This window comes from Notamacropus eugenii, chromosome 7 (assembly GCF_028372415.1).
Source record: "Notamacropus eugenii isolate mMacEug1 chromosome 7, mMacEug1.pri_v2, whole genome shotgun sequence".
NCBI lineage: Eukaryota > Metazoa > Chordata > Mammalia > Diprotodontia > Macropodidae > Notamacropus > Notamacropus eugenii.
The window spans coordinates 57,683,039-57,709,579 of record NC_092878.1 but is presented as its reverse complement, the minus strand read 5'-3'; the positions used below and the strand labels follow the sequence as shown (position 1 = coordinate 57,709,579).

At 43.4% G+C, this 26,541-nt stretch overlaps 1 protein-coding gene across 1 annotated transcript in view; it reads left to right on the top strand.

Moving 5' to 3' along the window:
• RPS6KL1 (ribosomal protein S6 kinase like 1) overlaps positions 1 to 25,357 on the top strand; it is a 39,358-nt gene extending 14,001 nt beyond the window's left edge. Inside the window, exons 6-12 of the mRNA XM_072623528.1 lie at positions 15,314 to 15,361; positions 16,106 to 16,238; positions 18,833 to 19,672; positions 21,175 to 21,264; positions 21,629 to 21,711; positions 23,989 to 24,084; positions 25,160 to 25,357. Coding sequence (XP_072479629.1) covers positions 15,314 to 15,361; positions 16,106 to 16,238; positions 18,833 to 19,672; positions 21,175 to 21,264; positions 21,629 to 21,711; positions 23,989 to 24,084; positions 25,160 to 25,270 — 1,401 coding nt within the window. The 3' untranslated portion in view covers positions 25,271 to 25,357. The remainder of the gene's footprint in view (positions 1 to 15,313; positions 15,362 to 16,105; positions 16,239 to 18,832; positions 19,673 to 21,174; positions 21,265 to 21,628; positions 21,712 to 23,988; positions 24,085 to 25,159) is intronic.
• Positions 25,358 to 26,541: the final 1,184 nt, after the last annotated feature.

Here is a 26,541-nt window from a genome sequence, read left to right as displayed (position 1 = left end):
ATCATCAATTGAGACAAGATTAAAGGAGAAGAGAAGAGGACCCAGGCAGGGCCTTGGGACACATTCATGATTGGCAAGTGTGACTTGGATGAAGATCCAGCACAGAAGATTTCAGAAGGAGCAGTTATGGAGGGAGAAGAACTAGGAAAAGGGCGTATCATGAAAACCTAGACAGAAGAGTGTATCCAGTTGAAGAAAGTGATTGAGACAGTGTCAAAGGCTGCAGAGAGATCCAGGGGAACCTGGATTGAGAAAAGACCACTAGATCTGACAATGAAGAGATCGCTGGTAAATTTGGAGAAAGCAGTTTGTTGAATGATAAGGTTGGAAGCCAGATTGTAGAGGGTATTGAAGAGAGTGAGCGGAGAGGAAATGGAAGCACTAATTGCAGATAATTTTCTCAAGGACTTAAGAAGGGCAGGAGAGGTATTAGATCGCAGCTAACAGGGATAATTGGATGAAATGAGAGTTTTTTAAGAATGGGAAAAACAGTGGCATATTTGTAGGAATTTGTAGGAAACAACCTGTAGATAGAGAGAGATTGAAGAGGAGATAGTGATAATAGTAAGAGAAATTTGCTAGGGAAGATGGGATAGGATGGAATCAAGGTGCTTGCTGAGGAGATGGCTTTGGCAAGAAGAGGTCACTCTTCATATGAGATGGGGTGAAAGAGTCTAAGTAATATGAGACAAGAAAGAGCTAGATCTTGGGGAATTGCCTCCATTTTTTTTCCATTCCATTATGAGGCAAGGTTCTCAGCTAAGAGCATAGGAACAGGAGTAGCATGGGAGGTTTGAAGAGGGAGGGGTAAAACATTTGTGAGAGCTGCTCTGGTGAATGAGGAAGCAAATTGATTAGGAGGTATAAAAAGATTGCCTTGCTGCGGTGAGAACCCAATTGAGAATATATAACATAACTTGTAGCAGATTCAGTTTAGTATGGTTTCATGATTTTTCTACAACAGGATGGACCAAAGGCAGTAGTTGTTGGGAATAACCCAAGGCTGGGATTTGCCAAGGCAAGAATTAATGTATATAGGATATATGGTTCACCAAGAGATCAAGACAGGAAAGATAGTAGCGCGTAACCAGGGCAGGGATGATAGCTTGAAAAAGAACATAGGCATACAGGGATTAGAGGTCATGGTGAGGATGAAGAACAGGGTTAGTGGTCATAAAACAGAAGGAAATAGGTAATTATAAGAGATTATGATGAGCTGAAGAAATTTCTAAATTCATGATCATGGAAGTGGAACACACAGGTGATGAGAAGATCCAGGGTATTTTATATATTTATATTATACGTGTGTGTGGTTTCGGTAGGGTGGAGGAGTAGGTGGTGGGAACTGAGTTGACTGAGGAACTGGGAAGTTAAGAGGTGTTTCAGGAAGTACTGATATGTGTGTTAAACTCCCCTAGTATGAGGTCAGGATATGATGGGGAGAGAGACCGTGAGTCAGATACAGAACTCACTGAAGAAAGAAGTAAGGATAGAGGAACAGGTACATATAAAAATATGTACATCACAAATATTAGGCTAACATGTATAAATACCTACAAAGAATTTAAATTCAAGATAGTTGAGTTCAGAAGACACTAGCAACTGCAGGAGGTGGAATCAGAAAAGTTAACTGGAACCTATTTCCAGCCTCTTATCCCAATGCCACCATATAACATGGTGCCATGAGATGTTCAGGTTTAAGACTTCTTTGTTTTTGCTCAGTTGTTTCAGTAGTGCCTAAGTCTCCATGACCCCATCTTAGAGTTTTCTTGGCAAAGATACTAGAATGGTTTGCCATTTCCTTCTCCAGCTCATTTTGTAGCTGAGGAAACTGAGGCAAACTGGGTTAAGTGACTTACCCAGGGTCATACAGCTAGTAAGTATCCAAGGCTAGATTTGAAATCAGGAAGATGAGTCATCCTGACTCCAGGCCTGGTGCTCTATCTCTTGTGCCACCTAGATACTCAGCTCATTTTACAAATCAGGACACCGGGGCAAACAGGGTAAAGTGACTTATTCAGGGTCACACAGCTAGTGTCTGAGGCCAGACTTGAACTCATGAATATAAGTCTTTCTTATTTCAAGCCCAGTGCTCTAACCACTACATCACCTGACTGTGCCTCTAGAGCAGGGCATCTCATTTTTTTTCGAAGAGTGTGATGGTTTAGGAATAGTACCTTACAAGAGGACAGAATCTTTTCAAACAACTTATCAACAAGCATTATTTTTTAAAAAATAAGTTTCTATTGATAGCTTTTGTTTTTTACATTACCAAAATTTTCCCCTCCCCATCCTTCTCTCAGACAGCCATCCCATACAACAAATGGGATTTTTAAGAAAAAGGAATAAAACAAGGAAAAATCTTCACAACTGATCAATATATTGAAATAGTCTGAAAATATGTGTACTATACCAGACCCATGGACATGCCACCTCTGCACAGGGATGGGGTGGGAGGATCTTATGTCACTTTTTTTGAGTCACATTTTCAACAAGCATTTATTAAACACCTATCATGTGCCAGGCACTCTGTTGGGTGCTGGGAATAGAAATACAAAGAATGAAATAATATACACATGTATGTATGTGCACATATATACATGCTATATATACATACATATATCATATAAGTAATATATGATAAACATATGTATGCTGTATATACAGAACAAATAGAAAGGGAAGAACTACAAATAAATATGAGTTATGGAGAGGTCACTAGAAGTTGGGAGAATGGACAAAGGCTCTTCCATAAAGCATTAGTGCGCTAGGCAGCCATCTTTACTCTTCTCCCACCACAGGAAGGCAGGAAAGATGCAGGCAAACCATTTGCTCCTCCAGGCTGTCTCCCATTTGTCATTTATTTTTTTTCTCCTTCCAAAGAATTCTCTGTTCTATCTCTTCCCCCACACTTTCATTCCCTTCATTCCTAAACCAGGAGCACCAACAAGTTTTTTCCCAAATTAGGAAAGGTACTGAGGGCCATTGTTCTCTTGAGCAGCAGGTTGAGAATCGTTGATTGGGAGCCAAGAGGCCTGCCCTCCTCACCATCCAGGTCACTCACATGGCACTGCTATGTGGAAACCCAAGGAGAACAAAGTCAACCAGGAGACCTTGCCTCCTGGGCAGTGGTGACCTCCCACTTATGAAGACTGCAGGCTTTACTCTTGTCTGCCACAGAGACATCTAAAAGCAGGTCTTTTGAAGGTGTTGTAACCTCAAGACAGCTTTCTTACAAAGGTCCTTATTCTGACCTTTGGAATGGGGACAAGGACAGTTATAGATATATGTATGTATGGGTGTGTGTGTGTGTGTGTGTGTGTGTGTGTGTGTGTGTGTATATATATATATATATAGAGAGAGAGAGAGAGAGAGAATGTATATATGTGCACTTACATACATATACACACATACAGAAATATATGTAGATATAGATAAGTAGATACATATACACATATGCATAGATATATGAAGATATAGATATATACACATGCAGATATAGATATATAGGCATATATCTATACTGCATAATATTTGAAAGGTCAAAGTCTTTTCAAGATTTTTTTTTTGAGATCCTTTTTGAAAATATAGAAAATTTCTCAAAAGATGTAAAGAAAGTATTAATCTGCATTGATAAGGTGATTTTCCTCATCAGGGAGCTTCCCATACCAATCAGATCTCATAGCAACAATAGTAATAGCTAGCATTTATGTAACGCTTACTATGTGCCAGGGGGGCAGCTAGGTATCACCATAGTGCCCAGAGCACTGGGCCTGAAGTCAGGAAGACCTGACTTCTCCGACACTTATGAGCTGTGTGACCTTGGTCAGATCACTGAACCTTGTTTGCCTCAGTTTCCTCATCTATAAAATGAGCTGCAGTAGGAAATGACAAAGCACTCCAGCATCTTTACCAAAAAAACCCCAAATGGGGTCCCAAAGAGTCAGACACGACTGAAATGAGTGAACCACAAAATCTGTCAGGCATTGTGCTAAGCACTTTACCAATACCGTTAAATTTGATAGGTGCTATTATCATCCCCATTTTATAGTTGAGGAAACTGAGGCAAACGGAGGTTAAGTGACTTGCCCTGAGTCACAAAGTTCTAAAGTCACATTTGAACACAGATACTCCTGACTGCAGACCCAGCTCTCTGTTCACTTCACCACCTAGCTCCCCTACACACATATGTGTATAAAACTTTTCAGAAACTTTCTTTCCAAGAGACATCCCCTTCCCCCAGGCCAGGGGAGGGGAACCTGCAGCCTTGAGGCCATGGTCGTTAGTTGCAGTCTTTTGACTGAGTCCAAGTTTTACTGAACAGTTTCTTTTATTAAGGTGATTTGGTCTATGAACTTTAGATTCAGTCAAAGGGCCACACTTGAGGACCTAGAGGTCCAGATCTAGCCAATCTGTCTGTAGCTTATAATTTTAGAGAGTTGTCTGGGGGACACCAAAAGGTGTGGTTTGCTCGGGGTCTTATGGCCATTAATGAGAGAGGAAGAACCCAAATCCTGGTCATGGCTTTCTCCCCACCAAGTGGGGCTGCCTCTCAGGTGTTGTGGTGAACCCTGGTAAGGAAAGAGGCCAGCCAGAAGGTATCAGAATTTGCCTAGCATTTCATGGAGGCTTTCTGACTAGGGCTTACAGAAGGAATGGAACCTTAGGAGTTAGTGGATAGAGTTCCATATATGCCAGGGGAGTAAGCAAATGGCGGGGAAGGGTGGAGGAGGGAGGAGAGCATAGCAACAAGAAATGTGGACAAATTAAGGAAGAAGCAGCAGAATCACAAAGGAGGCAGCTTACTGTAAGAAGAGAAGGTATGGGGAAGATGAGGCAGGTCAAGTGTCTAACACAGTATCAGAGACCCTTCTAGGGGTCTTGGAACATTTCTGGCTTACTCGGTTTGTTTCCCCAGGTGTTGGCATTTGGTTTGGTTTAGATTTTTGGAGATACTTGAGGTTAAGTGACTTCTCCAGGGTCACACAGCTAGCAAGTGTCAGAGACTGGATTTGAACTCAGGTCCTGGAGCTCTGCCCACTGCACCACCTAGCTGTTAGTATTTGGGTCTTCTCCAGAGAAAGATGTTACTGTCAATAGCAATCAAAGAAGCATTTAGGAAGGAAAAAAGCACACATTTATTAAGCTCCTACTATATACCACACACTATGCTAAGTACTTTATAAGTATTTTCTCATTTGAGCCTTTCCACAAACCTGAAAGGTAGGTACTATTTTTATCCTCACTTTAAAGTTGAGGAAAAGTAGGCAGACAGAGGTTAAGTGACTTGCCCAGGGTCACACAGCTAGTAAATATCAGAGGTCAGTTATGAATTCAGATTCCCTTGACTCCAGGATTAGTCCTCTATCCACTGTGCCACCCAGCTGCTTTTATTGAGTACCTACTATGTGCCAGGCACTGTGGTAAGTTGGGGATACAAAGAAAGGCAAAACAGTCCCCAAGGAGTGGATATTCTTAATTCATCATAGCATCACAGATTTAGAATTGTAACAGACCTCCAAGGCCATCTAGCCTAAACTCTTCCTTTTACCAATAAGAAATCAGAGGCCCCAAGAGGTTAAGTCATAAGAATCAAAGGCAGAATTTGAACCCAGGACCTCCAACTCTTGACCCAGTCCTCTGTCCACTATATCCTACTTCTGTGTGTTTACCTTCAATTGCTTGTCCTTGTTACCCCAAATCTTTTTTGGGACCGACTTCTGGTCTGAGAAGACTATTTGATACTTGAGAAAGACAGACAAATGGGAAGACTTATCCAATCAGAACATCTCAAATTGTTTTGCCTCTGTCCTACCTGTGTTAGCTGGTTAGAGGCAGTGAGATGATACAGGAGAAAGAGATGGGTTGGGAGCCAGGATGTCTGGTCTCTGTTATCAAGCTCCAAGGCAACCTCTGGGTTGCTTCATCAGTAATCTTTTGTAATGTGTAATATGCATGATTTCATTTGATCTGAAAAATGAGCAAGGTGGTGCAGTGGATAGAGCCCTGGACCTCTAGGCAGGAAGACCTGAATTCAAATCCAACCTCAGATACTTATTGGCTGTGTGACCCTGGGCAAATAACTTCATCTCTATTTGCCTCTGTTTCCTCCATTGTATAAGGGGGGTCATACTAGTGCCTACCTCCCAGGGTTGTTGTGAGAATCAAACGAGATAATAATTGTAAAAAGCCCCTAGCACAGCACCTGGCATATAGTAGGTGCTATATAAATGCCAATTCTCTTTCTTCCCTTCCGTTGCTTCATGGAACTAGGATGCTCTCTAAGGTTCTTTCCAGCCCCAAGTCTACATTTTAGGTTTTGCGTAAAGGGAAAAGGGAAGGAGGTTGTGTCTTCATATTTTGGGGTAGAGTTTCCAGTTCATTATTTATTCGACTTTGCAAATCAGAACCACTTCTCTTGGGCCAAGGTGGTGGGGAATCCCATTTGGCAATGGATGGAGGGGAATTATCTTAGATTTCAGTATTTTTGAGAAACTTTCTTCCCAAGAGACCATCAGGGCCTTTTTTTAAAATTTATTTAAACATGGTACAGATGTGTGCAGGCCTGATTGGTCAATGGGCCTGGTTAGAGGGATTTCTATTGCAATTACAAGATAGACACCTAATGGTCAAAGAAGAGTCAACAGCCTCTGTGGTCAAAGAACAGAATGGCTCAGGAAATAGAATCATGGATCCCAGAGGTGAGGAGGGCCATAAGATTTTGAGTTGAAAGGGATCTTAGAGATCATTTGATCCAGGAGATTTTTAACCCTTTAATTCAGGAAGTCTTTAAAAAAAATTTCAATAAGTTTATTTCAGTATAACTGGATTCTCTTAATCCTGTTTCATTTTATGCATTTTTTTTTTATTTGAAGAAGGATCTATTGGCTGAAAAAAAAGATTCCATGTTACACAAAAACCAAAAGGTTAAGAAACCAGGATCTAAATCTGTCTCTTTCTATAGATGAGAAAACTGAGGCCCATGGAAGAGAAATGACTTGTTCAAAACCACTGAGGAAACAGAATCAGGATTCTAAGTCCTCTGGTTCTTTGATTCCAAACCCAGGACACCTCAAATGTCGTAGGATCATAGATCTGGAACTGAAAGAGACCCTGGCGACCATGAAGTTATACTTCTTCATTTTATAGATGAGAAAACTGTGGAACAGAAGAGGGTGCCTGACTGTCCAGGGTCACACAGCTGGTCAATGTCTGAGGTCGGAAATCCAGTGGATAGAGGGATCCACTGTCACCCAGACTATCTCTGGACCAACCCATACCTTAAAGACTTAATCCCATCTACACTTATCCCTGACAAGTAGCTATTCAACCATTGCTTGATGACCTTGAGCAAGAAGCAGCTTACTCACTGAGTAAGTACCTGCTGAGGCACCCATTCCATTTTCAATAGTTACAAATAGTTAAAAAGTTTTCTTTATGTTGAACTAAAAGTTGACTCTTTTTAAAATATTCTACAGGTCCTAACGTTGACTTCCGGGACAAAGCCAAAAAGGTCTTAGCCCTCTTCCATGCACTCATCCTTCATACACACAGGATCATAGCATTTAGGACCAGAAAGAAACTTAGGGTCCAATGCCCAAAGTTGTATAGATCAAGAAAAATAATTTTCACGTATTCAATAAACATTTATTAAGTGTCTACTATATGCCAGGCACCATACTAAGCACTGGGGATATAAAAAGAGGCAAAAGACATTCCCTGCCCTCAAGGAGCTCACAATCTCATGGGGAAGACAACAAAGAAATACAAAGCAAGTATAAATATATGTATTTATGTATAAGATAAATAGGAAGTAATTAGCAGAGGGAAGGCACTAGTTAGTGGTGATAGCGGTGCAAAGTTTCAAAATACTCTTCTGACTCCAAAGTTAATCAAGTTTTTTCTATTCCCCACTCTGACCCACATACATCTTCTCTCCTTCAGGTTTTCATAACAAGAATAGCATTTCCAGGTTCTGAGTGGGACTGACTTATCCAGAAGGTAGAAAGGCATTTGCTTGGTAGCATAAGTGGAGATTCTCTTACATTATTTGCACATATGCAAATATGCTGGCCTGAATCCCTGTGGAAGCCTTGCCCTGCATCCTGACATGGTGGGGATTTCCCCAGCACTTCACAGAGGCCTTTTCTTTCTCAATATAATCAACCATGAAGTGACTTGAAGTAGGAAAGGGACTTTAGGGTTAAGAGGCGTTAGTTCCATATACAGGCCCAGCTTGTCTAATGTCTCGAAGTAGCTTCTGTGAAAAAGTGGTAGTAGCTGAAAAAAAATGTTATGGGGTAGTTAGTTCGATTGATTTATTAATTATTAGGAAGTTCCTTAAAGCATGATATGACAACAGGGCTTCTCATGGTGTATTCTCAGGATATATTAAAGTTGTTCCCAGATGACACTGGTCAAGGAAAGCCAACATGACATACAGCATGCAAGCTCTTGGGCTGTCTGGCTTCCCCAAGGCACGCTTCTGTGGGTGGAGATGGAATGCTGAGTTTGAGTTTTCTCTTCCCACCCTCCCTAACCACTCACTGAGGCTTACTACATTCTCTCTTCCCAGAAGTTGCCCCTTTGTGTCAGTCCACTGATACCCCCTGGAGGTTGCCTGAGAGCCAGGGATGCCATGCCCTGCCACTGTGGGTCACACGTATGCCAACAAATAGCCAAACAGGATGATGAGTCAGTCACTTGCCTGGGCAAGTCACCTCACTTCCTAAACCTCAGTTTCCTCATCTATAAATGGGAGGATTGGACGAGGTGGCTTCTGAGGGCCTCTGTAGCTCTTTATCTATGTTTCCATAATCACCTTTCCCCACCGCACTATCAAAACAGCATTTTAACTTTCTTTTTGCTTACAGAACAAATTAACGTTTTTTTCTATTTTTTTTTTAAAAAGGCCATTGGGTTTGGTGGCACACAGCGGTTATCCCTCCTTTCTTAGCAGCTGGGTGGTGCCATGGTACACAGAGTTCTGGGTCTGATGTCAGGATGACGCCTTGATCTCAAATCCAGCCTCAAACACTGACTTAGTCACTGTGTGATTCTGGGAAAAATCACTTGACCAATGACTGCCTCAGAATTCTCATCTGTAAAAAGGGACTAGTGACAGCATCTACTTTTCAGGAAGATCAAATGAGATAACTTCTGCAAAGGGCTTAGCACAGTTCCTGGAAATTCATATGTATAGTAGGTGCTTACTAAATGCTTATTTCCTTCCTTCTTTCCTACTCATGGATGCTGAGGTTAGTGGGTTGCTTGGGCCTGGAAGTTCTGAGCTTTTGTAGATTGAGTGTCCACACTTAGTCCAGAGCCATGTGTGAACCTTTGGAAATAGAGTGTCTCAAGGCTGCCTAAGGAGAAGTGAAGACACTCAGGTTGGTAACAGAGCTGATCAGTAATGGAACCGGACCCATGAGTGGCTGCTGTACTTCATGAAATTCTATGATTCCAAGGTCTCTCTTGACTTCTCCATGAACCATGGAAGACAGAACCTCCCACAATGCTATCACACTGAACAACTCTGAATGTAAACTCAAATCCATTTCTTTACTGAGAGAAAAAAAATTGGCCAGGCCAGGGATGTACTAGAGGTGCCTTTAAGAAGCTGTTTAAGTGTGAATAAGATGAAAAACTCCCAAAGAGAAATCTCCTGATGTGAATGTTTCCCTGTTGTTCAAAATACCCTGCCTCCAACTTCATCAATTATTAAACACTGAGTGGGTCTGATGTTGTGGAGGATACATCAGAGAATATAGGGTATAGTAAGGCATGCAAATGAAAGACACAAAAAAATTACAAAACAGAACAAGGCATGTACTACTAAATCAATCTGAATATGGGCCAATGCTTTTTCTCCAGATCTGGCTTGTATAAAAGCCGCTAATAGCCTAAAATCAATGTTATTTTCCACTCTACTGCCATTTTTTTTCAAGGAGATTCCATTTGGGAGGAGTTATGTGTGGCTTATATTTGGGTCAATACAAATAATGACCCAATTGTATGAAATTGGGGCAACCAGATAGCAAAGTGGATAAAGTACCAGGCCCGGAGTCAGGAAGATTCACCATCTTGAGTTCAAATGTGACCTGACACTTAGTACGTGTGTGACCCTTGGCAAGTCACTTAACTCTTTCTGTCCCAAGTTTCCTCATCTGTAAAAGAGATGGAGAAGGAAATGGCAAACCACTCCAGTATCTCTGCAAAGAAAACCCCAAAAGGGGTCATGAGTTGGAGACAACTGAAACTACTGAACAACAGTAAGTCTGATGTTAGAGTGGGGAGTGGGTGTGTATATATGGAAAAAAAAAGGATTCAGGTTTGAGTCCCACATTGGAAAAAAGGAAAGAAATGAGCATTTGATAACCACATGACACTATGTGCCACACTGTGCTAAGTGCTTTCCAGGTATTATCTCATGGGGGGGGGGGGGGAGCCAAGATGGCGGAGTAGAAAGACACACATATGCTAGCTCCGAACCCACAGCCTATAAAATACCTGTAAAGAAGAACTCCCAACAAATTCTGGAGCAGCAGAAGCCACAGAACAACGGAGCAGAGATTTCTGTTCCAGAGAGACCTGAAAAACCTACACCAAAGATCCGTCGCGCACCTGACCAGAGCAGAGCCCAGCCCTGTCTTGGCCGCCGGGCACCGAGAGGAGCAGATCCCAGCAGGCTTCAGGGACCAGGCTTCAGGGATGGAATCTCCAGCAGCCATGCAGGTCCCTCCACCCATGGGTGCTAAAGGTCAGTGAGAGAGTCTTTTTGGCTCGCCAAGAGGGGAGCGGGGTGTCCCCATAACTCAGGCCCCCTCTGGAGGCAGCAGCAGAGGCAGCAGCAGACAGGGGCCCCCAAAGCAGGCAGGAGCTCAGATCCATTGTTGAAGGTCTCTGCATAAACCCCCTGAGGGAACTGAGTCCCGTGAGGCCGCCCTGCCCCCACCTGAGCACCTGAACTTAATCTCACACTGAATAGCAGCCCCGCCCCCCACCAAAAGCCCTGAGGCTGGGAAGCAGCATTTGAATCTCAGACCCCAAGTGCTGGCTGGGTGGATTTGGAGGCGAGGTGGGTGTGGAGAGAAAACTCAGAAGTCAAGTCACTGGCTGGGAAAATGCCCAGAAAAGTGAAAAAAAATAAGACCATAGAAGGTTACTTTCTTGGTGAACAGATATCTCCTCCCATCTTTTCAGATGAGGAAGAACAAGGCTTACCATCAGGGAAAGACACAGAAGTCAAGGCTTCTATATCCCAAACATCCAGAATAAATATTCAATGGGCTCAGGCCATGGAACAGCTCAAAAAGGATTTTGAAAATCAAGTTAGAGAGGTGGAGGAAAAACTGGGAAGAGAAATGAGAGAGATGAAAGAAAAGCATGAAAAGCAGGTCAATACCTTGTTAAAGGAGACCCAAAAAAATGCTGAAGAAAATAACACCTTGAAAAATAGGCTAACTCAACTGGCAAAAGAGGTTCAAAAAGCCAATGAGGAGAAGAATGCTTTAAAAAGCAGAATTAGCCAAATGGAAAAGGAGGTTCAAAAGCTCACTGAAGAAAATAGTTCTTTCAAAATTAGAATGGAACAGATGGAGGCTAATGACTTTATGAGAAACCAAGAAATCACAAAACAAAACCAAAAGAATGAAAAAAATGGAAGATAATGTGAAATGTCTCACTGGAAAAACAACTGACCAGGTATTATCTCATGATCCTCACAATAACCCTGGCAGGGAGCTGATATTATCCCATTTGACAGTTAAAGGAACTGAAGCAGACAGAGGCTAAATGACCTGCCCAAGGTTACCAGGCTAGTAAGTTCCAAGGCTGGATTTGAACTTCCTGATTTTAGGTCCATTGTTCTATCCACTACTCTGAGCCTCAGTTTCCTCATTTATAAAATGTCCAGATGACTTTTAAGGTTCCTTCTAGCTCTAAGTCTATGGTCTTGATTTTATGATCATCAGACCCTGGTATCCCCCACTACAACCATGGTGTGGCACAGCAAGCAGAAAGTCCTGGACTTGGAATCATAGCTTGTGGCTACTCATTCTCATCTTCGTGAACCCATATGAGGTATTCTTGGCAGAGATACTGGCATGGTTCGCCATTTCTTTCTTCAGCTCATTTTATAGGTAAGGAAACTGAGGCAAAGAAGGCTAAGTGACTTGCTCAGGGTCGCACAGCTAGTAAGTATCTGAGTCCAGGGAAGTTGAGTCTTCCTGACTCTGGGTCTGGTGTCCTATTCAGAGTTACATGGCCTGGGTTCAAACCCCAGCTCTGCCATGTACTAGCTGTGTGACCTTAGTGTCACAGTCTCTCCAGGTTTTAGTTTCCTTATCTGGAAAATAAGTTGTTTGGACTTGATAGATGGCAGCTGAGATCTTTTTTTGGTTCTAGATCTAGGATTCTATGGTTTATAGTGCTGACCAATCAGGGAGATTGCATGTTGGGTTGGCCCACCAAAAAAAAAATCATATATCCCATGACCTAGGTCCTGGATAATTTGCTCTTTGGATATTTTCTGTCAGGCAGGGAGAAGTGACCTTTCACCTCTGGAAGGCTGGCCTGATCACCTTGGAAGCATGGGTTCTTACCTGGCTTGCTTTTTTTTTTTTTTGGTGGGTGAAGAGTGACTAATGCTGGTTATGGGTTAATATAGACCAGTTCTTTGATCCAAAGGGAAAGAACAGCTCACTGGCCAGCTGAACTGGGACAGACAACATATGGAGAACAGAAATCCTATTGGAAAAGATAGACTGCAGCAGGCTGTAAAAGCCAGGCATTTCGTTCACACTAAATAGAAAGCTGATCTTACTGTCAGGAAGGTCTAGATTCAGATCCTGCTTCTGGCACATAGGCTCTCACATCAGGCTCTTTGGTTTGTGAGATACTCGCCGCCTTCCTAAAACTTACAGAAAGACAGTGCAATCCACTGCATTAGTATCAGACAGGGAAGTTTAATTAGTTGGGTGTAGTATACAGATTGTTCACCAGATGGCACTCTGCTCAAGCCATCACTCCAGGCCTTGTGAGATGCTCTGAGCTATGGTGACCACCCAAGGGCACTCAGGCTGCAGCCTAAGCTGCTTTTATTAACCCCTTTCCTTGCTGTCCTGGTCTCCATCTTATCTCTGGGATAAAATAAAATATTGTTCCAAATTAATATGAAATCAGCAGTCTGTCTCTAAATTCAGAGCCTGCGCCCTGTGAAATATTTCATTCTCAAAAGTCACATCCTCACGCTTTCATAGATTCAGACATTTTGACCATACTGTGTTCACATGAGTTTTTAATAATGTGGGAAAAAATGAAAAAGAAAAGAAATACATAAACTCACTTTGTTCCACCCTCCTCCTCCTAGTTGCTCTGCATGGATGAAAAACCTTACCAATTCATGCAATTCGAGACTCCTTTCCTCATCTACCAAGAATGAGAGGAAAAGATGAGTACCAAGGTCTGTGAACTCAGAGCAAAGGGACAGTTGGGAGCCTGTTCCCCAAAGTCCTTTGACCGGGACCCCTGTTGTGCTCTCCTCTTCTGCCACACACACCCCACTAGAACAAATCTGCCACCTTATGGAACTGTGTTGTCATTTTTTAAAAAGTGAATGTATTAATGCAGGAACTGTACCTCCAAAAATTCAATCATTTGAAATCCTCCTGAGAGGGTCCTGTCCCAGTCTGGGAAGCCCTGACCTCAGATGGCTTCTGCTCCCATGTCTTCTTGCCCTAGTTGTAAGCAAGTCTTACTGAGACTCAAATGAAGGAGACAGGGTAATCATTTTTTCTTTCATCTCAAGATCATCACCAGTTTCTTTCTCTGCGAATCAGCTCCTTCAGCCCAGGAGAATTCCATTCAAAGAATAAACAAGCAGAAGCACAGATGTGTAAGCATCGGCAAGTTACTTAACTTGAGTCAATCTGCATTACTGGAGGGGGTTTCCATACCCAAAGTTCCCTACTCTGATAAAATCACAGAAGCAGACCTACAACACTCCCTCCTAAAAAGAAAAGATGGTAGAAGGAAGGAAACTTTTATTAAGCACCTACCATGTGCCAGGAACTGTGTTAAGCACTTTACAAACATCTGATTCGAGTCTCACAACAACTCTGGGAGATCAGTGCTATTATTAACCCCATTTCATAGCTGAGAAAACTGAGACAGAGGTCAAAATAACTTACCCAACTGTAAACTATTACTAGTGTTGACCTGAAAACTTGGTTAAAGAAAAGGCAACAGGCTAAAGGCACACATTTTATGATGTAATTAAACAATTCTCAATTAAAGAAAACAGTAATATAATGCATTATGTAGTCAGAAAATTATCTGACTACCTGGTACAGAAAGCTTCTAGCTTATATACATTTTACCATGACAAAGGAACTCTCTTAGTTGAACAAATTGTAAATTTAGTAAGACAATTAACAAAGTAGTGTCAACTGGTTTTATAATCCCAAGCTGTGTGAATTTCTTTTCTGTAGCATATGTCTCTGTGACATAAGATAAGGAGAAAATCCCAGCACTCTGATGGCAGGCCTCCTACTGGAGGAAAGTGCACCTTTAACAAAGTTTCCATTGAAATTACAACCTAGGACATCTGTGTTTTCCTTATCACCAAAATGCCAGGAAAGTCCTTGCTTCTCTGACAAAAGGCATTCTCTGAGACCCTTCTTAATTCAACCTTTGGCCCTTACTAAAGTCCAAAATTTGTATTAAATATTATCACTAGCTTACACTTACATGCCTGGGGCTGGATTTGAACTCAGGTCTTCTGACTCCAGACCCAGAGTTCTATCTAGCTGCCAAAAGACCCTTCCATCCCACTTAGGGAGGTATTATGGAAAGAATGACACGGAACTTGAAGTCAGATTTTGTGTTGAGAATTGGCTGACTAAGGATTGCATGGCCATGGTCAAACTGCTTAGCTTTAGCATTTCCTCACTGGTAAAACACAGGTAATAATACCTGTAATACCTACTCTAGAAGATATTTGTGAGGAAAGAGCTCTATGAATCATAAAACGTTATATGCACCTGAATTATTGCTAGTCCCATTTTTGCCGCTAATTTGATATGTGACTTTGAGCAGGTTATTTTTACTACTTCTGGGTCTCAATTCTCTCTTCTGAAAATAAAGGGTCCCAATGACTAGATGCGCTCTGAAGGTTTCTTTTTGCCCTGACATTCTTTGATTCTAGTGGAGAGAACATGGGAGGGCTTGGCATTTCACAACTGGAAGGCCAGGTCCTGGGTTATCTAAGAGCCTGGTTAGCCCAGCTGACTTTCTTTTCCCCCATTATTTATAGGTTCAACTGGTCCAGGACCCCGCCACTGGGGGGACCTTTGTAGTTAAGGTAAGTGTAGCTCAGTAGCCTACCTCTCCTTCTTGTAAACCTCCCCCCTTCCTGTTTTTTAGCATTGGACTTCATCACATGGAGTATTCAACTATCTTAGAACCCACTGAGCCCAGCCAAGTCCCCCCTGGGCTGATTGGACTTCCTATTCATTCCTAGGACTCCCTCCCCTTCCCTTGAAGGCAAAAAGACAAAAAGTCAGACAGTTAATAAGCCTTTATTAAACAGTCACCATATACTAGGTACTAAGTTAAGCTCTGGGGATGCAAAGAAGGACTAAGCACTGACCAATGGAGTGTTCTACTCCAGGGACTCCATATTCTGGAGACCACACAAATAGGACACACCTTTCTGGGACCAAACTGTTGTGCAGAACAGAGCATGGGTGAAGGCACCTTAATTTGCAAACAGCACATGGAATCCACCATGGGCAGTCAGTTCCTCAAGCTTCCACTTATAAAATTATTCCTGCTTGCTATGTCTGGCTGCAGACTCTTACAGGGAGGCCAACCAAGAAGAAGAGGCCCCAGCTGCATTACCTTTGATTCTAATCTTATTCAATTACATACTTACATATTTGTGTTTTCTTGGGCCCAGCCAACTCTACCATTGCCACACTTCTGGGGTGGATATTGCTGAGGCTGGGGTGACCGCAGTGGGCACAGAGCCCCCTGCCTTTCTGGTGGAGTAATATTCCTTGAGCCCTGTCTCTTCTTGTTTTGAGCTGGCTTCCTGTCTCCCCAGAGCCTTCCCAAATGCCATGTAGAGACCTGGGACCGTCCAACCATCATCCCCAATGGTGTCCCCTACATGGCCAAGCTTCTTCGCTACTCTATGAGTGAGGACTCCATCTTCTTGCACTTGGAGCACATACAGGGTAAGTGGAAGCCCTGGATCCAGGTCCATATACCAGGGCTGCCTCCACCAACCCAGAATCCTTCTCAGTGGCCTTTGAATTGCCCTCCCATCTCCCTCCTCTTTATTCCTACTCTCTCCCCTTTCCCTTTAGGTATACCTAAAGCAGCAGTTCTCAAACTTTTCAGTTTTAGGATCCTTTTATACTCTTAAAAATTAAGGAGCTCCTTATTTGGGTAACATCTATTGATATTTACCATATTAGAAATTCATACATCTTAGTACGATTATGAAAAGAATTTTGACCTAATGGATAACATGAAATGGTCTCAAGAACCCTCAGGGATCCCTTGACCACACTTGGAGAACTGCCTACCTAAAGGATACTGGCCCACCAAAAATACCTCCTCCAGGAGATCTATCAATTCATTCCTTTGGGCTAAGGCATCTGCTTCAAGCTTACATACTGAAGAGGCCTCAATACCTTAATGTGGAGGAGAGAGGGGAGGGTGAAAGGAGATTTTTATAAGTGAAAGGAAGGGAACAGGGTGCATGGAAGGAAGGAAAGAAGGGAGGGAAGGAGGAAGGAAGGTAGGGAAGAAGGGAAGGAAGGGAAGAAGGAAGGAAGAAAGGAAGGCTTATTAAGAACTCATCATATTCCAAGTATAGGACCAAATAGGATAAAATAATATATGCAAAGGTCTGCTTTGCAAACCTCATCCAGTTCATTTAGCTGTCCCAAAGGGCTATATAAATGCTAGCTATTTTCATTGTTCTAAGTGTTGGAGATACAAATACCAATAAACGAGAAAGTGGCTGTCCTCAAAGATCTATTCTAACAATATTCTTAGGCCTTGAGTTGGATGTTTCCTTTTTCATCCCTACTCTCTGTACATACCCCCTTTGAAGCTACTGAAGATTCTAGGGGTATGGTAACCCCTCCTCCTACAAAGATGGAATAAAGGGACCAGGATCCAAGTTCCAGCGCCAGTCTTTTCAGGCCTCCACAACAAGATCTAGAATTAGGTCACTAGGGAGGCGTGAACCCCAAACTTTAAGATGGAGCCCACGTGGCCAGATGATGGTTTTATCCCATATCTCTGGTGACTGGCAATTTCTATCTCTTTTCAGCACACCAGAACCGGAGTAGAACATTTCCAGTAGCAGGGAAGCTTTTTTTGAGGGTGAAGAATATTTTGTATTTCGTTTTTGTAACCCCAGCTCCTAGCATGGTACCTGGCACATTCATAATAAATATTTAATTGACGCTTGTTGGATTGGATGAACTTGAATGTCAAAAAGCAGTAAGGTGCCAATCTGTCTGTGGGAAAAAGTCCTACACAATCTTTTCTAGAAGGGCTAGAGCACTAAGAATGGCTTGCTGCTATCTAGAACTCCTAGCAACAAAAAAGCTTGGGAGTTTGCTTGCCTATTCAATGGGAGTTGTCTTGTGGGGACCAAATTTGCTTTTATTCCTACAGAGGTAGGCACCTTATGGACATGCTCTGTCTCCACTAGGAGCCAATGGGATCAGGGCTATCTGACTTTGTCTACTCATCCTGGGTTTTGCTGACTCTTTTAAGCAATCAGCCAATGTCTAGCGAGCATTTGCTGTAGGCAAGGTATTTTAATATGTATTGCCAGCTAACAAAAACTCTCCAGGTCAGCTGAGAAAACAAGACAAAACACACATGAAGAGCTGGAACCTGTACACTAAAATGCTAAACAAATGAATTACTGAAAAAAATTATTAAGGACTTACTATGTGCTGGGCACTGTTCTAAATGATGGAGAGACAAAGATTAGAAAAGAGATGTCCCTTGTCCTGGGGAGGCTTACATTCTAATAGGACGAGGGTTCTTAAACTGGAAGTCCATAGGGATGAGTGAATAGATTTCAAGAAGTTCATGACCTTGGGTGAGGAGAATGACAATATTTATACTAACTTCTAAATGAAAATTAGTATTTCCTTAAATTCTGAACATAGGCAATAAAACACCCTTGAGAAAGGATCATAGGCTTTACCACCATATGGCACAGCATAAAGGTGAGGCACCTCTGAAACAGAAGACAAAACACAGAGATGGGATGAGGGGGGGAAGCATATGTGAAAAGAGTTGGGGACAGGTAGACATATCAAGAGACAGCCAGTATGGATGACCGGAAGGGAACATGGTCAAGGGACAGCCAGTAGATACAATGTGCTAAGTGAGTGTTATTGAGAAAATGGAGATCCATATAGTATGGATGAGCATGAGGAGGCTTCCTGAAGGAGGTGGAACTTAAGCTAGATCTTGAAAGCTGGATAAGATTTAGAGAGGTTGAGAAAAGTGGAGAAGGTGTTCTAAGTATGGATGTGGTGGTGAGCAAAAGTGAGGAGGTGGAAAAGTTTCTGACACATATAGGGCCCAGTGAGCAGACTAGTGTGGTGGTACAAAGGGTTTGAAGGGGAGTGGAAGAAGTTAAAGCTAGAGAGTATCCCAAAAGATTTACACTGTTGATGGAGGGCTCTGGGAGGGAGAGGGGCTGGGGGGCCAATGGGGAATATCTGGGACTTTACTCTCCTCTATTCCACCTCTCCCACCACTCTCTCTTTGTTCCCTCTGCTTGGTTCAGGAGGAACCCTCTGGTCCCATCTCCTCTCTCAGTCTAGACCCCAGGGGTTGGAGGTCTCCAGCAACTTAACCCAGCAGAAGCCCAGCTCTACTCAGGGTGATCACCGAGAGAAGGGGAAAGCTGGCCCTGGTCCCCCTGATAATGGTCTCGGTCTCCCGATCCCAGTTCTACTTCCCCAGAATCACACCCAACAGCTCAGCGTTGCACTTGAGCCATCACCCCAGCTCTCTGACATTTCCAGAGTTCCTGACCATCAGAAAGGGTTAAAGGATCTGAAGGATCCTGACCTGAACCCTGGAAGCAAAGTATCCAGTCCATCCAAGGAAATCCAGGTGTTCGGGTCACATGGAGTATCACCCTGTGAAGATGCTTTCAGAAGACACAAATTCAGGACAGATGTTCCTTCCTCTGAACAGGACCCTCTGGCTTCAGAAGATATTTCCTCACCTTCTGGCCTAGTTCCAAAGGCCCTAAGAAGGAATGAGGCAATGACCTGCAGCCTAGGTCCAGGCAGAGGTCGGTCCCATCACCAAACCAGGCGGAGTACTAGGTGGAGTACCAACAGGGGGCCCCTGGGAGGTCTCTCCTGGATCCGGGAGGGGGCAGGCCGGGTACTAGAGGGCTATGGTCATGGGAGTGACCAGCGAAAAGAGCTCCCAGGTCAGGACTGTCCACATGCTAACCGGGCCTGTCCAGGCCACAGGGGCGGAGCCTGGTGTGTGAAGGAAGAACAGGTCAAGCAGTGGGCAGCGGAGACCCTGGTGGCCCTTGAGGGTCTACATCAACAGGGTGTGCTATGCCGGGACCTCAACCCCAGGAACTTGCTGCTGGATACCACTGGTAGGCACTCCTTTGTCTGGGAGGGAGAAAGGTTAGGGGGTAAAATTACCCTGTTAAGTGGCTGAACCCCACTACCACCATCCTAGATGTACTCAGATGGGAGGGCAGTTATCCTTCAACTCAAAATCCTATGACAAGGAAGCAGTGGCTCCCAGGGTGAAGGCCACCTCAAGAGATCAGCCAGGCCACCCCTCCCCTATCCAAGCAAGTACTTCCCTTCATCCATCTTAGACTTCTGAACTGGTAGGAGCTCAATTAACCAAAGACAGTTTTGAAGAATTTTTTTTCCTCTGTAATGATCTGATCCTCCTTTGGGATCTCAAAGACCCTTTCAAGGGGTGGTAAAAATGATTCATAATCCTAAGTTTTCATTTCTAATATGGTAGATATCAATAGCTATAACCAATATGAACAAAAGCTCTTTGTGGGGAGGTGGGGAAATCCTCCCATTTTTGTGAGTGTACAGGCCAAAAAGTTTGTGAATCGCTGTTCTGGGACAATTAAGTAACATTTTTGTCCCTGGGAATAGCAAAGGAATTTTGAGCTCCTGCCCTTCATGGGGTGGGAATAAGTAATGATGACGATAACATTTATATGGCACTTACAGGCTAGCACATTGTTATTTCACATGATCTTTACAACTCTGGGAGGCAGGTGCTATTATTATCCTCATTCTACAGATGAGGAAACTGAGTCTGTGACTTGCCTAGGGTCATACAGCTAGTAAATATGAGGTAAGATTTGAACTCAACTCTTCTCTACTAACACTCTATCAACTGCCCACTCAGGGATGATTAAGAGGTCATTGGCTCATAAATTTAGAGCTAGAAGAAAGCTCCCATCTCCTCACATGAAGATGAGGAAACTAAGGCCTAGAGAGGTTAAATGACCGAGATTTGAACCCAGGGCTTCTGACGTTTTGATCCTTTTTGTATCACATTACCCATCTGACCCACTGGTTTCCCTTTAAAAACAAAAAGGAAGATGAGGTATCCTTGGACTCAGCTGGAAATGTGTCCATTCATGGTAACTCACATTTTTATAGTACTTCACGATTCACAAAATGTTTTCTGCCTTCCCCTTCTCAAGAACCTTGAAAAGGAGGTAGTATATTAGGGGTGCCTCTCCCCATTTTATAGATACAGAAATGAAAGTGCAGAGAGATTAAGTTATTTGTCCATTCTCACAGGCAGCTAAGAAATGGTGGGGGTGGGATGCAAATTCAGGTCTCCTCACTCCAAATCCAGTGATTTTTCCCATTACATCATGCTGCAGTTCCTAATGATCTTAACTGGTCTCTCTCCTGCTCCTTTCCTCCCTTCATTCCTTCTTTCCTTTCCTCCCTCCCTTCCTTGTCTTCCCTCCCTTCATTCCTTTTTTCCTCCCTCCCTCCCTTTCTTCCTTCCTTACTCCCTCTGAACCCCATCTTTCTTTTCTCCTCTCCTCCCCACTCAATTACCAACCCTCTCACCTTCCATTTTGCTCCAATGCTGGGGATAAAGGTCACATCCGTCTGACCTACTTTGGCCAGTGGACTGAAGTAGAGCCTCGGTACTGCACTGAAGCTTTGGAAAACCTATACAGTGCCCCAGGCAAGTAGATAGACAGGCCACCTTCACCAGGCCCCTCTGAATTACACTGGGGAGTTTGGGAAAGGGGATCTAGAATCTCCACAAGATTCTGCCGATCACCCTACCATGATACCTCTAAGAGCCTCTCTAAAAGCTCCATGGGAACCATGATTCCTCCACTAAGGCATCACCTTCACGTGTCTGTCTGTCTCCCCACCCCCCACTTGGGCAAAGATGGAGAGACTGGGTACCTAGGAGAGACCAGAGGGATGGGAAAGAGGGTAGGATGGGGTGGGCATGGCAGAGGTGATGAGTGCTAATAGGTGAGGTCAGTGAGCATAAACCTTGGAAGCCCAGGTGTAAAAGTGTTCTCTTGCCCCTGCAGAAGTGGGCGGGATTTCTGAGCTGACAGAAGCCTGTGATTGGTGGAGTTTTGGGTCTCTGCTGTATGAACTTCTAACTGGAATGGTAAGTTCAGCCTTGTATGATAAGAGTGTTGGGAACATGATGAGAAGAGATGGGATTGGGGGCTGGGATTGAGCTAGGGCACAATAAGCCACAGCATGAATTTCATTGCTTTGTGGAGACCATGGCCTTTGAGGCCTCAGAATGCTAATAGGACCATATATTTAAAACTGGAAGAGACCTTTGAAATAATTTGCTCGAACCTGTAACCTCACTTCTTTTTTTTTCAGATATTACTAGATTGATGGATCAAGGGAATGCTATAGATAAGAGTTGAATTTGATTTTAGCAAAACACTTGACAAAAGTGTCTCATGCTATCCTTGTGGAAAAGATGAAAAGAAGTGAGCTAGACAACAGCACAGTCTGATTCCACACAAATTCATACCCATCTGAAGAGAGATCCCAAAAGTAGCCACTGATGGTACAACGTCAATGGGTCAGCTATATGGTACAGTGAATACAGTGGTACAGGATTTGGAATCAACTAGACCCAAGTTTTAATCATGCCTTAGATACTTTCCAGCTGTGTGATCCTAGGCAAGTACTTACCTCTCTCTTAGTTTCCTCATCTGAAAAATGGGGATAATAATAGCACCTGACTCCCAGGGTTATGAAGATCAAATGAATTACCATATGTAAAGTGTTTTGCAAACTTTAAAGAGTTATTTAAGTGGTGTTGTTATTATTACAGTTACCAGAAAAGACAACAAGCATTTATGTAGTGACTACTATGTGCCAGGCACTATGCTAAGAAGGACCCTTTGAGATCCCTTCTAATGCTTAATATTCTGTGAGTCTAGGCACTGTATTATTATTAGTGACCTACTTTTGTTTTGAAGGCAGTTGGCATTAAATGACTTGTCCAGAAGCCACACAGTTAGTGTCTGAGGTCATATTTGAACTCAGGTCCTCCTGTCCCCATCCCAGGTTCTCCACTCACTGCACCACCCAGCCTGTTTTTTTAACAGTTCCAACTTGGATCTCCACCAAAACAGCTGCGTTAACATTTTTCCCTTCATTCCTTGGGATTGGCTGAAATGTGGCCCTTGGTTCCAGGGTGAAGCTACTCTTTGTGCAGCCATCTAACCTCTGACTTGATGATTCTCTAATCTACCTGAATTCTGAACTGAATCTACCCGAACTTCTTTGTCAGACTTTAACATCTCTATTACCTTGACAAATTCTTTTCTAGAGAGAATAATAAAATAGCTAGCATTTCTATAGTGCTTTAAGGTTTGCAAAATGCTTTACAAATATCTTGTTTGACCCTCACAATGACCCTGGTAAGTAGGTACTATTAATATCCCCATTTTACAGTTAAGGAAACCAAGGCAGACAGAGGGTAAGTGACTTCCCCAAGACCACAAAGCTAGTGATTGTCTGAGGATTTAAACTCAGGTCCTCCTGACTCCAATGACCAGCACTCCAAACACTGTACCACCTAGCTGCCCCTTTTCAGTTATTCCCCGTTTTCATGCCTTTTCTGCATTACTGTTCTCTTCAGCCCTGCAATTTCTAATTCTAAGCATGGTGCAAAGGAACCAAAGCTGAGCCAAATGCTTCAAAATCACAGAACCTTTTCTTATTTTTTTTAAGGCAACTGAAGTTACCCAGAGTCACACAGCTACTATCAGAGCTCACATTTGAACTCAGGTCTTCATGACTCTAAAGCCAGTGTTCTATGTACTGTGCCACCTAGAACCTAAGTTCTAATTCTGGCTCTGTTATTTATGACTTGTGACACCTTAGGCAAGTCATTTAGCTTCCAAAGCAAATGAGTTTATTCATTTGTAAAGAGAGAGTAATGGTGGCCTCTAAGGTCTGTCCTAGCAGTAGAGCTAGAATCATGTCCCAACACACCCAATCAGACTTCACATCTCTGCTCTTTTGGTAAAGGCTCTCTCTCTCTCATGCCTTTCTAGTTTCTAGATCCTAGTCAATCAATTATGACATTAACGTTTCTAAGGTCAACTTTAAAAAATATTAAAGATAATTCTGTTCGTAGTGAAATCCTTATAGTCCACAAGAAACTGAACGGAAGAGGAAAGGGGTAGAAGCCATTCAGTGATGACACCATGAGACGTTTTTCTTTCTTTGCTGAACTGACATTAGTCCAACCCTGCCCACGATAGAAGAAGATCTGCCTCTACAATTTTGAGGAAAATAATCCTCGAGACAAAAACCTTAGTCCCACAAGGACTTTAGGAATTTACTTCTATCCACCTTCTTTCTTGGGGTTTTCTTTTTTAAAGCCCCTATCCACCTGCTCTCTCCCTAGTCGCTGTCCCAGAACCACCCGTCAGGAATCCATGTGCACACCAGGCTCCATCTGCCTGAGTGGCTCAGCCGACCAGCAACATCCTTGCTCACTGAGGTATGGGCTGTCCTAGTTGGGGAGGACTTGTAGGAATGGACACAGGAAGATGGGGTGGACACAGGGACAGAAGGGAAGAAACTTTTCTCTACACAAGCCAAGCCTTGAGGTTTGTTTTCCTCAACTGGACAGCGAGGTGGCATAGTGTCTAAAGTACGGGACTTGGAGTGAGTCTGGATCTGTCTCAGACATTTATTTTCTAGGTGACCCTGGGGAAATCACTCAAGCTCTCCCAATCGGTTTCCTTATCCATAAACTTAGGATAATAATAGTATCAACCTCACAGTACTGTTGTGAGAATCAAATGAGATAATATAGGTAAAGCACCATGCCAACTTGTGCTATATAAATGTTATTACTACTTCTACCACTAGTACCATTACCACTACTACCACCACCACCACTAGTACTACTACAATCACCACCACTACACTATTACTACCACCACCACTACCATTACTACTGCTACCACTACTACTATTACTACTACTACTACTACCACCACCACCCCTATCATTACTACTACTACCACTACCACTACCACCACCACCACTACCATTACTACTACTACTACCCACTACCACTACTACTGCTGTTACTAGGTGGTAGGGTGTGAAAGAGGTATAGATCTGGGATTTCTTAGGGAGATTCCAGATGTTCTTAGAATCCAGATGACAGGAAAGATTTGTGATTTTATTGGCCAAATAGCCTTGTAACTGGAATGGGGCCAATGCAGTAGAAAAAGGCTGCTGCCTCAGCAAGATATTAGTTTTCTGGGAGATATTTACTAGGTCAAAGATAGTGAGAAAAAGAAGAAAAGCAGGCAAAGTACCCAGCAGCCCTGCACATCTGAGAGAGGGGGAAAGGGACCTTCTATTCCTTGTCCCCAGATGCTACAGAGGGCCTGGAGTTTCCATGGGTTCTCAATGGATACATGTGGAGCCCCAGTACCCATGAAATGAGGGGAAGTTTGAGCAGACAGATGAAGAGATGACAAAGATGGGCTTCAGGGCACTAGAGAGGGTGGGCCCTGGGGCTCTGCTCATCTGACTGATTCCTGCCTTTTCCTCTTCAGCTGTTACAGTTTGATCCCTGCCGGCGCCTTGGTGCTGGAGGAGAAGGTGTCAGCAAGCTCAAATCCCACCCATTTTTTAGCACCATTCAGTGGAACAAGCTGGTGGGATAGGGTCAAAAGAGGGGAGACAAACAGAGACTCCTGGGAAGACCCAGCTTGACTTTCTGAGCTAGCACAGTCCACGGGAGAACTGTAGTCCAATGAGTCTAAGGCCCCAGCCTGAAACCCTGGGATTCCTCATGCCACCAAGTAGTCCAACCACTTGGTGGAGATGAATCCTGAATTGTGCATCCCTGAGGAGCACATACTTACATCTGTCTTCTATGCCTCCGACTCCCCTCTCCTCTGTGAGTTTGTTTCACTTAAGGCCTTAGAAGTGTATTCTGTGGCTGCTCATTTCCCATTTCTCACTCCTACCCCTAAATGAACCCAGGCATGGTAAGAGAGACCCACAGGGAACCTTGAAGTTGGAAAATATTGAAACTAATCTAACCTCTGCCACTTACTAGGTATGACACTGGGCAACTCACCACACTTCTCGAGCCTCAGTTTCCTCATCTCTAAAACAATAATAATTGTCTTGCCTACCTCATAGGGTTATCATGAGGGTCAAAGGAGATTTGTGGTAAAGGGTTTTGTAACTGTACATCATGATATAAATGTAAGAGATTATGATAACGCACAAGGGGATTGTATTTCCAATTAGCCAAAGCAGAGGGGGAGGGGCAGGGGGGATGTTCCCATCCTAAGGGTTCCTCTAATTCAGATTTCCTTGCTCAAACCTCACAGACCTAGAGGGTGCCTTTCTCTGAGATTAGTTAGCTTTGTGCCCTAGAGTTCTGAGCTGTTGATAAACTGTTAAAGTAGTGCAGAACTAGTGACAGACCAGGTTGCCACCTTCAGCTGAGGTGTAGTAGTTCATCAAATGACCCACCATATTTCACAGAAGGTCTAAAGGAAAGCTTAGATTGTCCATCCTAGCCCAGGAATTTCTTGGGAAACCCCCGAGATGCTTACCCACTGGCACAGGTTATTCTAAGACAGGACCACCTTAGCCAAACTGAAATCTCTGATCATGTTAGCCATAAGCTAAGTAGAACTCAGCTGGTCAGGGTTTTCCCCAAGTAGGCAGTGAAAGCACTCTGGAAAAAAGAGTCTAGAAGGGCTTGATGAATGAAAAAAATTCCTGGAATGATGCTTTTCCTTCCACTCCAGCCTCCCAATGCTGGCCCCCACTGTCCTAATTCAGGTTTTTCAGTCTGGGAACAAATAGGAGAGGGGATGAGAAGAGAGGTTAGGAGGAAGGGTTGGGGAGATACACCAGAAGGCCCTGTGCTACTGTGAAAACGTGAAACAAAAGGTGCTGAAAGCCTGGGCCAGTA